Source organism: Pristiophorus japonicus, chromosome 6 (assembly GCF_044704955.1).
Source record: "Pristiophorus japonicus isolate sPriJap1 chromosome 6, sPriJap1.hap1, whole genome shotgun sequence".
In the NCBI taxonomy this organism is placed as follows: domain Eukaryota; kingdom Metazoa; phylum Chordata; class Chondrichthyes; family Pristiophoridae; genus Pristiophorus; species Pristiophorus japonicus.
Genome location: NC_091982.1, coordinates 109,039,801 through 109,053,219, shown reverse-complemented (window position 1 = coordinate 109,053,219; position 13,419 = coordinate 109,039,801). Strand labels below are relative to the sequence as shown.

Sequence of the window (13,419 nt, the reverse complement as noted above, 5' to 3'; positions counted from 1 at the left end):
TAAAATATAAAATAACTCAAGTAATAATAAGTAAAGAGTCTTACCTTCCCAACTGGAGCACGCACTGGCAATGCCCTTCTGTCAGGGCTAGGTGCGGGAGCCAATGGCAGCCACGACCAAGCATCAAACATTGCAAATAAAAGATGAAATAACGCAATAAAAATAAAGAACTCAGGTAAACAATTGAATAACAAATAAATAACTGTAGTAAATCCTACCTTGAATTGAACTCGGCCAGGAAAGGGGCGGCCGGCAAAGACGCATCAGGAGGCTGAAGGGAAGGAGGGGAGGGGAGTGGTGGGGGGTGGAGGAGAGGCTGGGCTGGGCTGGCTGGGCTCGGCAGAAACGCGGCAAAGTATCGGGAGGCTGAAGGGGGGACGAATCAATTCTCTAATACAAAATAGAAGATCCGCTGGATCTGATAAACAATAAGCTGCAATGTTGCTTTTTGATTCTGTCTGGGGGGGGGGGGGGGGGGGAGGCGGGGAGTGGTGGGCAGCGATTGTTGTAGTGCTTATTGATTTTCCTAATTCCCCACTACGCGATCAGTTGAAACTGCAGCTCTCTCACTCACTTACTGATCCGATTCTACTGCGCATGCGCGATCACGGCAATCCCGATCCTACTGCGCATGTCCAGCGTCCCGGCACTTTTTCCAGCGCAGGAAGCTGGCTCCGCCCACAGACCCAGTCGCCTCGCCACGCCAGTAGCTAGAAGACCCGGGACAGCGGCCAAAATCGTCCTGAAGATTGTTGGCGCACTTCCATGCGTGGAAAACTGGCGCACCTCTGGTAAGTACGCCAGAAATCTCTAGTGGCTAAAATTGAGCCCAATGTGTTGGAATTCATTAGGGCAGGCAATAATCGTGTTATCAAAAGACAGTTTAATTTAGTAGCACAGAGGTTAATATGGTTTGAAACTAATTCCTGACGGCTTATGTGGATTTTTTTTTTCTGGACACAAGAAGTTTTCAAATTTTGTGCGTGGCGACTTGGAACCTTTGATAAACTCCCAGGAATCTCCTGGAATGATTGATAAACTCTTGGGAATCGCCTGGGACGATTGATAAACTCCCGGGAATCCTCTGGAACTATTAATAAACTCCCAGGAATCCCCTGGAACTATTGATGATAAGCTCCCGGGAATCCCCTTGAATGATTGATAAGCTCCTGGGAATCCCCTGGAATGATTGATAAACGCCCAGGAATCCCTTGGAACTATTAATAAACTTCCAGGAATCCCCTGGAACGATTGATAAATTTCCGGGAATCCCCTGGAACTATTAATAAACTCCCGGGAAACCTCTGGAACTATTGATAACCTCTCGGGAAACCCCTGGAACGATTGATAAGCTCCCAGGAATCCCCTGTAATGATTGATAAACTCCCAGGAATCCCTTGGAACTATTAATAAACTTCTAGGAATCCCCTGGAACAATTGCTAAACTTCCGGGAATCCCCTGGAACTATTAATAAACTCCCGGGAAACACCTGGAACGATTGATAAACTCACAGGAAAATCCCTGGAACGATTGATAAACACCCAGGAATCCCCTGAAACTATTGATCAACTCCCAGGAATCCCCGGAACTATTGATAAACTCCCAGGAAAACCCGGGAACTATTGATAAACTCCCAGGAAAACCCAAGAACTATTGATTAACTCCCAGGAAGCCCCTGGGACTATTAATGAACAAATAAGTACAGTGGTGTCTCCCAGGGTTTGTATTAGGTGCCCTGCTCTTTTTGATATATATTAATGACCTAAACTTGGCTATGCAAGGCCTAATTTCAATGTTTTCAGATGACACAAAATTCGGATAGGTACGAAACAATGAGAAGGATTGTAACAGACTTCAGGAGGACATAGACTGGTGAAATGTACAGCACATGCAGATCAAATTTTATGCAGAGAATTTGAGAAGACTGTTAAAAAAAGCATACAGATCTTTGGCTTGATAAACAGAGATATACAGTACTAAAGCAAGGAAGTTATGCCAAACCTTTATAATTCACTGGTTAGGCTCCAGCAGAGTATTGTATCCAATTCTGGGCACCACATTTTAGGGAGGATGTCAAGGCCTTGGAGAGGGTGCAGGGAAAACTTACTAAAATGGGATGAAAGACTTCAGTCATGTGTAGAGACTGGAGAAGCTGGGATTGTTCTCCTTAGAGCAGAGATGGTTAAGGGGAGATTTAATAAAGGTTCAAAATCATGAAGGGTTTTGATAGAGATGCTGTCTCCAGGGACAGTAGGGTCAGTAATCAGAGGACCCAGATTTAAAGTAATCAGCTACATTTTATACAGCGAGTTGCGATCTGTAATGCACTGCCTTAAAGGGTGGTGGAAGCAGATTCAATAATAACTTTCAAAAGGAAATTGGATAAATACTTGAAGGGGAAACATTTCAGGGCTGTGGGGAAAGTGCAACGGAGTAGGACTAATTGGATTGCTGTTTCAAAGAGCCGGCACAGGCACGATAGGTCGAATAGCCTCCATGTGTGCTGTATCATTCTATGATTCTATCTTCTCTCTTTCTAGAACTTTGAAGCGTTTTTCGATGCCAGAGAGAATAATGCTGTGTATGCATTTCTAGGCCTGACCGCTCCACCCGGCTCAAAGGTTAGATTGGAAATAAGCCGAGACTTCTATTAATTCTGTTTCCACAAATGCATGAACCAGATTTTTTTATGGATGTGAAGGATTGAGTATGGGCTCCAAATAAACAGTGTAGAAATTACTGTCAGTGATGTTTTCATACAAACACTTTAACATTCCCCATATCAAATTTCCCCTCTCCATTATTTTAACAGAAACATTATCACAAAATAGCAGGGAGAGGAATTTGCTATGAGTGTATGTAAACGCTCATACGACAACATCACTAACAATACTTCTACCCCGAATGTTTGAAATGTGCCTCTTTTATATATTTACTGTCACTTGCAATTAGCTCACTACTGTGTCGTATATTTATACGCTGAAGCTTGGGGGGGTTCTCGGTTCCTTTAGAAAGTTGATAGATGTTTATTTAAAGATGAGTTTCACAAATCAAATGACTGTCTGGGCTAAGCTCAGTGAAATAACATCATGGGATTGTGTAGAAGTTGCCTAAACGCTCTGGAGTTTAGAAGAATGAGAGGTGATAGAAGATTCTGATGGTGATTGACAGGGTAGATGCTGAGAGGTTGTTTCCCCTGGCTGGAGTGTCTATAACTCAGGGAGGGCCTTTTGAGACCGAGATGAGGAGCAATTTCTTCACTCAGAGGAATGTGACTCTTTGGACTTCTCTGACCCAGAGGGCTGTGGATGCTGAGTCTCTGAATATATTCAAGGCTGAGATAGATAGATTTTTGGAGTCCAGGGGAATCAAGTGATATGGAGATCAGGTAGGAAAGTGGAGTTGAGGTTGATGATCAGCCATGATCTTGTTGAATGGCGGAGCAGACTCGAGGGGCCGAATGGCCTACTCCTGCTCCTATTTCTTATGTTCTTTTGGGATACAGCATAAGAACACTTGACGTGATTCTCCAAAATTCCCTTTTCTGATATTTTACGAGTGATGTTAACTGATTTTAAATGAGTCAAGGCTGCCACAGAAACAGCAGAGGGGACTTTTTGATTACTACATTCAGCGTTCATACGTTGGTATCCTAAAGGGCTATGTCGTGGTCTATTTATTCTGCATTGTTGTATAAATGTGTGTGTTCCGTATTTCATGATACAAATGCATTAACAGATTTTGGGCCATATATTCTGCTCTCCCCTTATAGTGTGTTTTAATCTGCGATTATTTTCACCCCATTTGCGATGTGCTGTTAAAGAGGGGATTTATTCTGCACCTGTAGTAGCCCGTGCCACTGATATTTATTCATATTAGATATGGTGACCTTCCATAAAATCATAGAATCTTATTGTTATATATGCAGGCTACAGATATACTCTCTGTGTAGTCACTGTATAGTTGCAGAAGATGGAGACTTGTTAACCTGATGTACTATCAATAAGGTTTATACTGTGTATATACATGCTGGCACCACTAGAGGGCGCAACTGGTGGAAACCAGGGTTTCCTGCCCTAGTAGCAGGGGCTGTATAAATCGGGAGCCACCATGCGGCTGCCTCACTCTGGAGTTACGAATAAAGCACCAAGGTCACTACAGTTTGAGTACAACACATTGCCTCGTGGAGTCATTTATAGGTACATTATAGACATAATATTTATAGCACAGAAGGAGATCATTTGGTCCATCATGACTGTACTAGATCTGTGGTAGAACTATCCAGTTCGGCCCACGCCCCTGCTCTTTCTCCATAACCCTGCAAATTTTTCCTTTTCAAGTATTTATCCAATTCTCTTTTGAAAGTTACTATTGAATCTGCTTCCATCGCCCTTTCAGGCAGTGCGTTCCAGATCACAACAATAGTTATGTGTGGTGCTGGCTGAGTGCAGGGTTAGAACTCATTGCGACTGCTACAGCAGTTGAACAGCTGCCAGCAGTGAGAGTCTGGGGCTCCACAGGAAGAATTGCCACTTTGCTGAAGATCAGAAGGGCCGCTGACAACGACGGGGATTGTAACCTAGCATGCTCTTCAGCAGTGCAGGTGAAGGGGTGAAAGCTGAAGGGGCTGGGTGGGGGGAGAGTATTTATCCTAAAGTTTACTTTGCTGTAAAATCCGTGTGTTCGTCAAACTCAAAATATTTCCACAAGTCAGCCAGCTGGTGAAATCTCCACGTCAGTCATGTAGATTTGCATGTCTCAAAACAACCGTGGATTTGCATGTCATTAACACTTGTATGAAGAGATGACTCGTGCACTGGGTGTGGTTGCTCACAAAGCTCAGCAGCAATTTGCCTTTATCAAGCGTCTTCAACGTAGTAAAATATGGTTATCAGACAAAGTTTGACACCGAGCCACAGAGGGAGATACCGGGACAAGCGACTGAAAGCTTGGTCAAAGAGAGAGGTTTTAAGGAGCATCTTAAAGGAGGAGAGAGAGGTTAATAGAAGGTATTCCGGAGCTTGGGGCCTAGGTAGCTGAAGGCATGGTCGCCAATGGTGGACAAAGGAAATCAGAAATGCACAAGAGGCCAGAATTGAAGGCAAGCTGAGATCTCGGAGCATTGTAGGGTTGGAGGAGCTTACAGAGATAGGGAGCGGCGAGGCCATGGTGGGTAATGAACATACTACCCTATTTCTTCTAAAGGTTCATTGCGCTTTTCAATTACTGGGTGTCAGTGGACAAAATTTTTTACAAGAAGCTTACAAGACCCATCAGTTCTACTGTGAAGTGAATCTGTGATGTAATCCCAGTGTGCTGATGAAAAGACCCAGAAATAGGCTAACCAACTTGTTAATACAGGTTAAGCACTATCAAATTAAATGAATAAAGTTTGTCTTTAAGTACTGAAAACCCTTTGCCACTGCACTGCTGCCCAATAAAATTCAGTCCGATGTTTCATTCTCATGAGGAGAACTGAAATGCATGGATTCCGTTCTGAGGCGTGTAGGTCATGAGACCACACTGGGGTATTGCCATAGAGACAGACAATTAGTGACCTAGAATTGCTGTGTGTCGCCAATTGTAACAGCTCTGACAACCTTCAGTTGAGAAATGTTTTTATATTTTTAAAAAACACAACTCTGATTTATTAATGAGGCTATTTTAATAAGATCAGAGAGGATCCTGTGAAATTTCCCATTTATACTGAATAAATATCAGTCCTGACGATGAGGCAAAGAATATTGCCTGTTACTGTGTAGAAATATCAATATCTCTAATGATGATTGAAAGGGCTGCGCATTTCTCAGCTGTTTTACAGATGGGGGCTCAGGGGCTGCTTTTGTTGCAGAATGACACAAACGGTAATCTCGCTGTTTGCACACCAGTGTTGTAATTTATTCAAACAGTGCACTGCATGATTCTGTGATGGCCACACTGGCTACTCAGTGTTGTTGGATATCAAATAACCTGCTGTAATCCGACACCTCACTAATGCCCACATTTACGCAATACATATAAAAGAGTGTCCATCGCTTCAGATATCTTGTTTCGGACCTCGCGCTTTGAGATGTCAAAGTATCGATTGTTTTTATATCTTAAAAGGGAAAGGCATTCATTGTGATTTTTTTTGACCTAAAGCTGTAAATTTACAATATAATCTTCAAATTGACCCACAATTACGCTGACATTAGGCTGTGTTTACTCGCAGCAATTGGACTTTGTGACTTTAAAGGGACAGGCCAGCTTAAAAATGGCTCCACCCTAGCAGTGGAACAGGTAGACGGTGCATAGTTTATGCACCCCTCATGATAAAACAATGTATCCACCAACTTACTGCGAGCAACTCCATCGAAGATCCATTAATACCACTTTTATTTCATCACACTCCTGACTTGCACCTTGTAGATGCTGGAAAGGCTGTGGGGAGTCAGGAGGTGAGACACTCACCGCAGAATACCCAGTCTCTGATCTGCTCTTGTTGTCACAGTATTTACGTGGCTGGTCCAGTTAAGTTTCTGGTCAATGGCGACCCCCCCAGGATGGCGGGGGATTTGGCGACGGTAATGCCGTTGAATATTAAGGGCCGGTGGTTAGACTCTCTCTTGTTTGAGATGATCATTGCCTGTCGCTTGTGTAGGGCGAATATTACTTGCTACTTATCAGCCCAAGCCTGAATGCTGTGTATATCTTGCTGCATGCGAGCATGGACTGCTTCATTATCTGAGCAGTTGTGAATTGAACTGAACACTGTTCAATCATCAGCGAATATCCCCACATCTGACGATATGATAGAGGGAAGGTCATTGACGAAGCAGCTAAAAATAGATGCCCTGAGGAACTCTTGCAGCAATGTCCTGGGGCTGTGATGATTGTGGTTGTTGGAGGTCAATCATCTTCCTGTGTGCTGGGTATGACTCCAGCCAATGGAGAGTTTTCTGCTTGTTTGGACCAAGGCTGTAATGAGCTCTGGAACCGAGTGGTCCTGGCGGAACACAAACTGGGCATCGGTGAGCAAGTTATTGGTGGGCAAGTGCTGCTTGATAGCACTGGCAACAACACCTTCCATCACTTTGCTGATGTTTGAGAGTAGACTGATAGGGCAGTAATTGGCCAGATTGGATTTGTCCTGCTTTTTGTGGGCAGGACATACCTGGGCAGTTTTCCACATTGTCGGATAGATGCCAGTGTTGTCGCTGTACTGGAACAGCTTGGCTACAGTCAAGTCTTCAGCATGACAGCCAGGATATTGTCAGGGCTCATAGCCTTTGCTATATCCAGTGCGCTCAGCCATTTCTTGATATCACATGGAGTGAACTGAATTGGCTGAAGACTGGCTTCTGTGATGGTGGTGACCTCAGGAGGGGGCCAATATGGATCATCTACTTGGCACTTCTGGCTGAAGATGGTTGCAAATTCTCCAGCCTTGTCTTTCGCACTTGTGTGCTGGGCTCCGCCATCATTGAGGACGTGGATATTCATGGAGCCTCCTCCTCCCGTGTTATATCTTCAGATGCTCTAATAATGACTCCACTAAACAATGTGTTGTGCTTGAACTGTAGTGAACTTAGTCCGTTTAATGTAACTCCAGAGTAAGGATCACACCTGGTGGCCTGCCACTTATACTAGGCCTGGCACACCTGTACAAGTAACTTGCAAGTCTCCCACTGCAAGGCACACCTTGTAATAGTACAAGCAGTAACCATGTAGGATACATGACATCACTCTCCCCCAAGTGTTTAGTGCAAATCGCCTTTGCGTTGACTGTGCTCTGGGCTTAGCTTTATCTGGTTGACCCTTGGAGGGTCGTTTCCAGCTTGGGTGAGTAGCTGGTGTTTTGTTGGCAGTAGAGGTGCTGGTGGTTTCTGTGTGGGTGTCCATGACCACTCCATTCTCTCCTCCCTCCCACATACAGATTGTGCCCTTGGCTCATTACATTCATTTACATTCAAGTCCAAAAAAAATTGCATTTACAGTATTGCCTTTGTGGTACCATGGTGAGTGCGGTACATTTGAATGGTGAGGTACATACTTGGAATATACTTGGAGTCAGTGCTGGGGTCAATACTGGTGCATGAGGACAAACTAGTGCGAGGACAAACTAGTGCCAGAACTACTGGATGGTGTCCAGGTAGTCTGGTGGCGGCACGGTGCCCAGTGCTGGCAGTGGGAACCCGGTTGGCTCAGGTTGCCTGCTCTCGGGGCTTTTGCCGTTGCTTCTAGCGTCGGGCAGGTTCACAGATGCCTGTGACCTCCCTGTCCTCTCCTTGCACCCCAGGTTGTTGCTGCTTCCTGAGGAGCAGTCGTCTAGCAGTGCACAGAGAACTTGCCTCAGCGTTATTTGGTTTGGGATCTTGGCTGGTCCCAGTCCCATTTGGGAGAACCGTTGCGAGTGACCCTTCATTCCCGGGAGTAGCCTTGGTGGCGATAGGGTCTGGGGGCTGCGTCTTAGCGCAGTTTGCTCTTTCAGGCTCGTGGCAGTTAGTGCCATCGGGTGCTGGAGAGGTGGAGCCGATCAGGGGCAGGGTATCGATACCGTTGTCGTTGCCCTCCTGAGATCGCTTGCTCTGCAGCTTGTATATATTAGCTGCTTGTGGCCACACTCCATGGTGCATCACTCTGGTTCCAGGGATGCAGGCTACAGCATTGGGTAGCTCGCTGGACCTGTGTGCTCCTGATGGGTGTTTGCCTGCTGCATTGACTGTATGCAGTTGAAATCCTACATCGCACAACGTTTCATTACTTATTGTGAGTAACCTGTAGCTCCGATCGCAAACGCGCAACTTTTCCTTGCTTATTGCATGTACACAACTCTGATCATCAACTACACATTTTACATCTAACTCACAGTTGCTGTTACATTGAATGAGAGCGTGGAACTGTCCCTTTAAGTGTGGTGAGTTGTGGGCCTCCTTTAAGAGAGCCTTGCTATCTTTACCCCAATTCTCTTCTTCGCTTGGTGCCACGTATTGCTCCATCAGCGCTGTACCTCGTGGTCTGGCTGCCGCCATTTTTTTCTTCAGCGCCTCACCTCGTGGTTTGGGTGCCATCTTTCTTCCATCCACGATGTCGACTGCTGTCATCCTCTTCTCCCTGGGTTCCGGCACCAAAGCTGCCTCTGGGTCCAATTTTCTTCCTCCGGAGTCCTGCCATTGGAGCCTGGAAGGTGCGTTTGGGTCGTCTCAGCTGAATCATCTCCATGCAGTCGTGCTGAGCGGTCTGTGCCTCGGGTGTTGTGCTGGCCTGCTCTCTGGTGCAGGATCCAACCTCAGGTGGGGGTTTGCTTTGTCTCTGAGCGTGGAGGACGTCAATCGCTGGAGGGATGAAACCTTCCCAGCTCCAATGGATCTTCTCCATCCACCTTCCGAGTAGCGTTGGTCCATTGCCTGCAACAATCCACAGGGGTAACTTGTGCACCGCACCGTCATGGAGTACCTTAACATCCGCACTACCAATGACCAGGATAAGTTCATCGGTGCAGGTGCGCAGCTTGCCTGAACTGGGACCAACTTGGGTCGTTCAGCCTGATTGTCCCATAGCCTCTCAAAGGCTTCTTGATTCATTACTGACTGGCTCAACCCCGTGTCCACTTCCATGAAGACTGGAACGCCATTTAGCTCGACTTCCATCCTCAGTGGAGAACATTGGGTGGTGCAGGTAAATATGCTATATACCTCACCATGGGGCTGAGCTACCTCTCTGACTATCGCTTCATAATCCGTACTGGATTCATGGCCATCTGCAGACACTTCATCAACACAGTGAGTCATATTTCTTTTACACATTCACTGGAGGTGGCCCTTTGTGCTGCAGCCTTTACATACATAGTCTTTAAAATGGCACTGATGAGCCTTGTGATTCCCTCCGCTATGCTAGCATGGTGCTATTCGATTAGACCCCCTCGGCGGACTCTGAGTTAAGGGACTCAGGGGCCTGTTCTCTCTCTTCTGAGAAGATTCACATTCTACATTCCAGCCTCTAAAAGGCGCCACTCTGTGCACAGTACTTGCCGGGTTTGAGTCCTGAGGATGAGTCATCCGCCGAGGGCCGCAGGTTGAGGTCATGAATGCTTGGCTCATGGAGATGGTCTTCTGCAGTGTGACTGTGGTATCTGCAATTAGTAGCTTATGAAGAAGGCCCTCATGGCCCATAGAGATGACAAAGATATCCCACAGCGCTTCAGTGAGGTGGTTGCCGGAATCACACGGTGCCGCTAGCTTCCTGAGGTCTGCAGCATATTTTGCGATCTCCTGGCCTTCGGGCTGTCGGTGTGTATAAAACCGGTGTCTGGCTGTGAGGATGCTCTCTTTGGGCTTGAGTTGTTCTTGGATCAGTGTTACAAGCACCTCGTACGTCTTGGTCGTTGTCTTCGCTGGTGCCAGCAAGTCCCTGACGAGGCCATAGACGGTGGGCTCACAACTGGTTAGCAGGATAGCTCTGCGCTTATCAGCCAGTGTGGCTTGATTGTCGCCTGCCAGGTCGTTTGCTGTGAAGAAATGGTCGCGCCTCTCCACAAAGGCTTCCCAATCATCATCGGCGAACTGCTGCAAAGTACCAAGGTTAGCCATTTTCGGGTGAAAGTCCGTAATCTCATCGCCAATTGTTATATCTTCAGATGCTCTAATAATGATTCCATGAGACAATGTGTTGTGCATGAACTGTAGTAACCTTAGTCCATGTAATGTAACTCCAGAGTGAGGATCACACGTGGTGGCCTGCCTTTTTTACTAGGTCTGGCATACCTGTACAGGTAACCCACACGTCTCCCACTACAGTGCCCTCTGGTGGCACACCTTGTAATAGTACAAGCAGTAACCATGTAGGGTACATGACATCCCGTAAGTTGTTTAATGGTCCACCACCATTCACGACTGGATGTGGCAGGACTACAGAGCTTTGATCTGATCCGTTGATTGTGGGATCGCTTAGCTCTGTCAAGAGCATGCTGCTTTCACCGTTTAGCATGCATGTAGTCCTGTGTTGCAGCTTCCCCAGGTTGGCACCTCATTTTTAGGTACACCTGGTGCTGCTCCTGGCCATGCTCTTCTGCACTCCTCATTAAACCAGGGTTGGTCCCCTGGCTTGATGGTGATGGTGGAGTGAGGGATATGCTGGGCCACGAGATTAGATTGTGGTGGAATACAATTATGCTGCTACTGATGGCCTATAGCACCTCATGGATTCCCAGTTTTGAGCTGCTAGATCTGTTCTGAATCTATTCCATTAAGCACGGTAATAGTGCCACACAACTGTACAGGGTATTGGTGAGGCCGCACCTGGAGTACTGCGTGCAGTTTTGGTCACCTTACTTAAGGAAGGATATACTAGCTTTGGAGGGGGTACAGAGACGATTCACTAGGCTGATTCCGGAGATGAGGGGGTTACCTTATGATGATAGATTGAGTAGACTGGGTCTTTACTCGTTGGAGTTCAGAAGGATGAGGGGTGTTCTTATAGAAACATTTAAAATATAGACAAGATAGAGGCAGAGAGGTTGTTTCCACCGGTCGGGGAGACTAGAACGAGGGGGCACTAGGGGGCAAAATACGGGGGAGCCAATTTAAAACCGAGTTGAGAAGGAATTTCTTCTCCCAGAGGGTTGTGAATCTGTGGAATTCTCTGCCCAAGGAAGCAGTTGAGGCTAGCTCATTGAATGTATTCAAGTCACAGATAGATAGATTTTTAACCAATAAGGGAATAAAGGGTTACGGGGAGCAGGCGGGTAAGTGGAGCTGAGTCCACAGCCGGATCAGCCATGATCTTGTTGAATGGCGGAGCAGGCTCGAGGGGCTAGATGGCCTACTCCCGTTCCTAATTCTTATGTTCTAACACAATGGAGGGTGTCCTCAGTGTGAAGACGGGACTTCGTCTCCGCAAGGACTGTGTGGTGGTTACTGCTACCAATGCTGTCATGGACAGATGCATCTGCGACAGGTAGATTGGTGAGGACGAGGTCAAGTAGGTTTTTCCCTCTTGTTGGTTCCCTCACCACCTGCCGCAGGCCCAGTCTGGCAGCTATGTCCTTCAGGATTCGGCCAGGTCAGTCAGTAGTGATGCTACCGAGCCACTCTTGGTGATGGACATTGAAGTCTCCCACCCAGAGTACATTCTGTGCCCTTGCTACCCTCAGTGTTTCTTCCAAGTGGTGTTCAACATGGAGGAGTACTGATTCATCAGCTGAGGGAGGGCGTTGTGTGGTACTCAGCAGGAGGTTTCCTTGGCCATGCTAGACCTGAAACCCTGAGCCTTCATGGGGTCCGAAATCAATGTTGAGGGCTCCCAGGGCCACTCCCTCCCGACTGTATAACACTGTGCCACCACCTCTGGCGGGTCTGTCCTGCCGGTGGGTCAGGAGATACTCAGGGATGGTGATGGAGAAGTCTGGGACATTGGCTGAAAGGTATGATTCTGTGAGTATGACTATATCAGGCTGGTGCTTGACTAGTCTGTGGGACAGCTCTCCCAATTTTGGCACAAGTCCCCAGATGTTAGTGAGGAGGACTTTTGCAGGGTCAACTGGGCTGATGTGCTGTTTTCCTGTCCAAAGCCAGTGCCTAGGATGATGCCAGATGGTCTGTCCGGTTTTATTATTCTTACTGCTTTTCATAGCAGTTTGTTACAACTGAGTGGGTTGCTGGGCCATTGTTGCTCTGGAGTCACAAAGAGACCAGGTAAAGATGGAAGATTTCCTTCCCTAAAGGACATTAGTGAACAAGATGGGTTTTTATGACATTCCGATAGTTTCATAGTCATCATTACTGATACCAGATTGATTTAATTAGCTGAATTTTAATTCCCCAGCTGCCGTGGTGGGATTTGAACTCACATCTCTGGATCATTAGTCCAAGCCTCTGGTTTACTAGCCCAGTAACATAACCAATGTGCTACCGTTCCCTCCGTTCCCTTTTGGTTCAAAGGCAGCCAGAGAGAGAGAGTGAGAGAGAAGTGCACATATGCAATGTATGCCCGTGCATACAGATCACCGGCTGAATTATTTTGCGAGAATGCAAAAAGGATGAGCCCCCAAAAACCTGCGGGTAATCTGCCATAACTGTGGCGGAACCCAGCAGAAAATAACGGGAACCTGGTTGCACTCGGCCACCGCCATTTCCTGGATTTTCCAGACAGTGTTTAAGGGCGGAATCACCGTTCACCCCTTAGAAGGCAATGACACCGGGGGATCCCACTGTTCCGAGACAGTCACGGCCCAGTGCTGGACTTGAGGACAGTTTGCCAGTGAGTGGAGGCACCAAATGGGCGGAGGCACCAAATGGGCGGGCAGGAGGGGATCCACCCGGGGAAGTTGTTTGGGGGATTGGGAGGGAGGGACTGAGAAATAGCTGGACCATTTTTTGTAAATTGAGATCAACTCTCTTACATGGAGATCTGCAGGGGTCTTGGAGGGAGGCTTGGGTGTA

General features: G+C 46.9%; 1 protein-coding gene across 1 annotated transcript in view; it reads left to right on the top strand.

The window, feature by feature from the left end:
* The window catches only part of LOC139265754 (adapter SH3BGRL-like), a 100,037-nt gene that overhangs the window by 64,299 nt on the left and 22,319 nt on the right, over window positions 1–13,419 (top strand). The window contains exon 3 of the mRNA XM_070883111.1: window positions 2,542–2,622. Coding sequence (XP_070739212.1) covers window positions 2,542–2,622 — 81 coding nt within the window. The remainder of the gene's footprint in view (window positions 1–2,541; window positions 2,623–13,419) is intronic.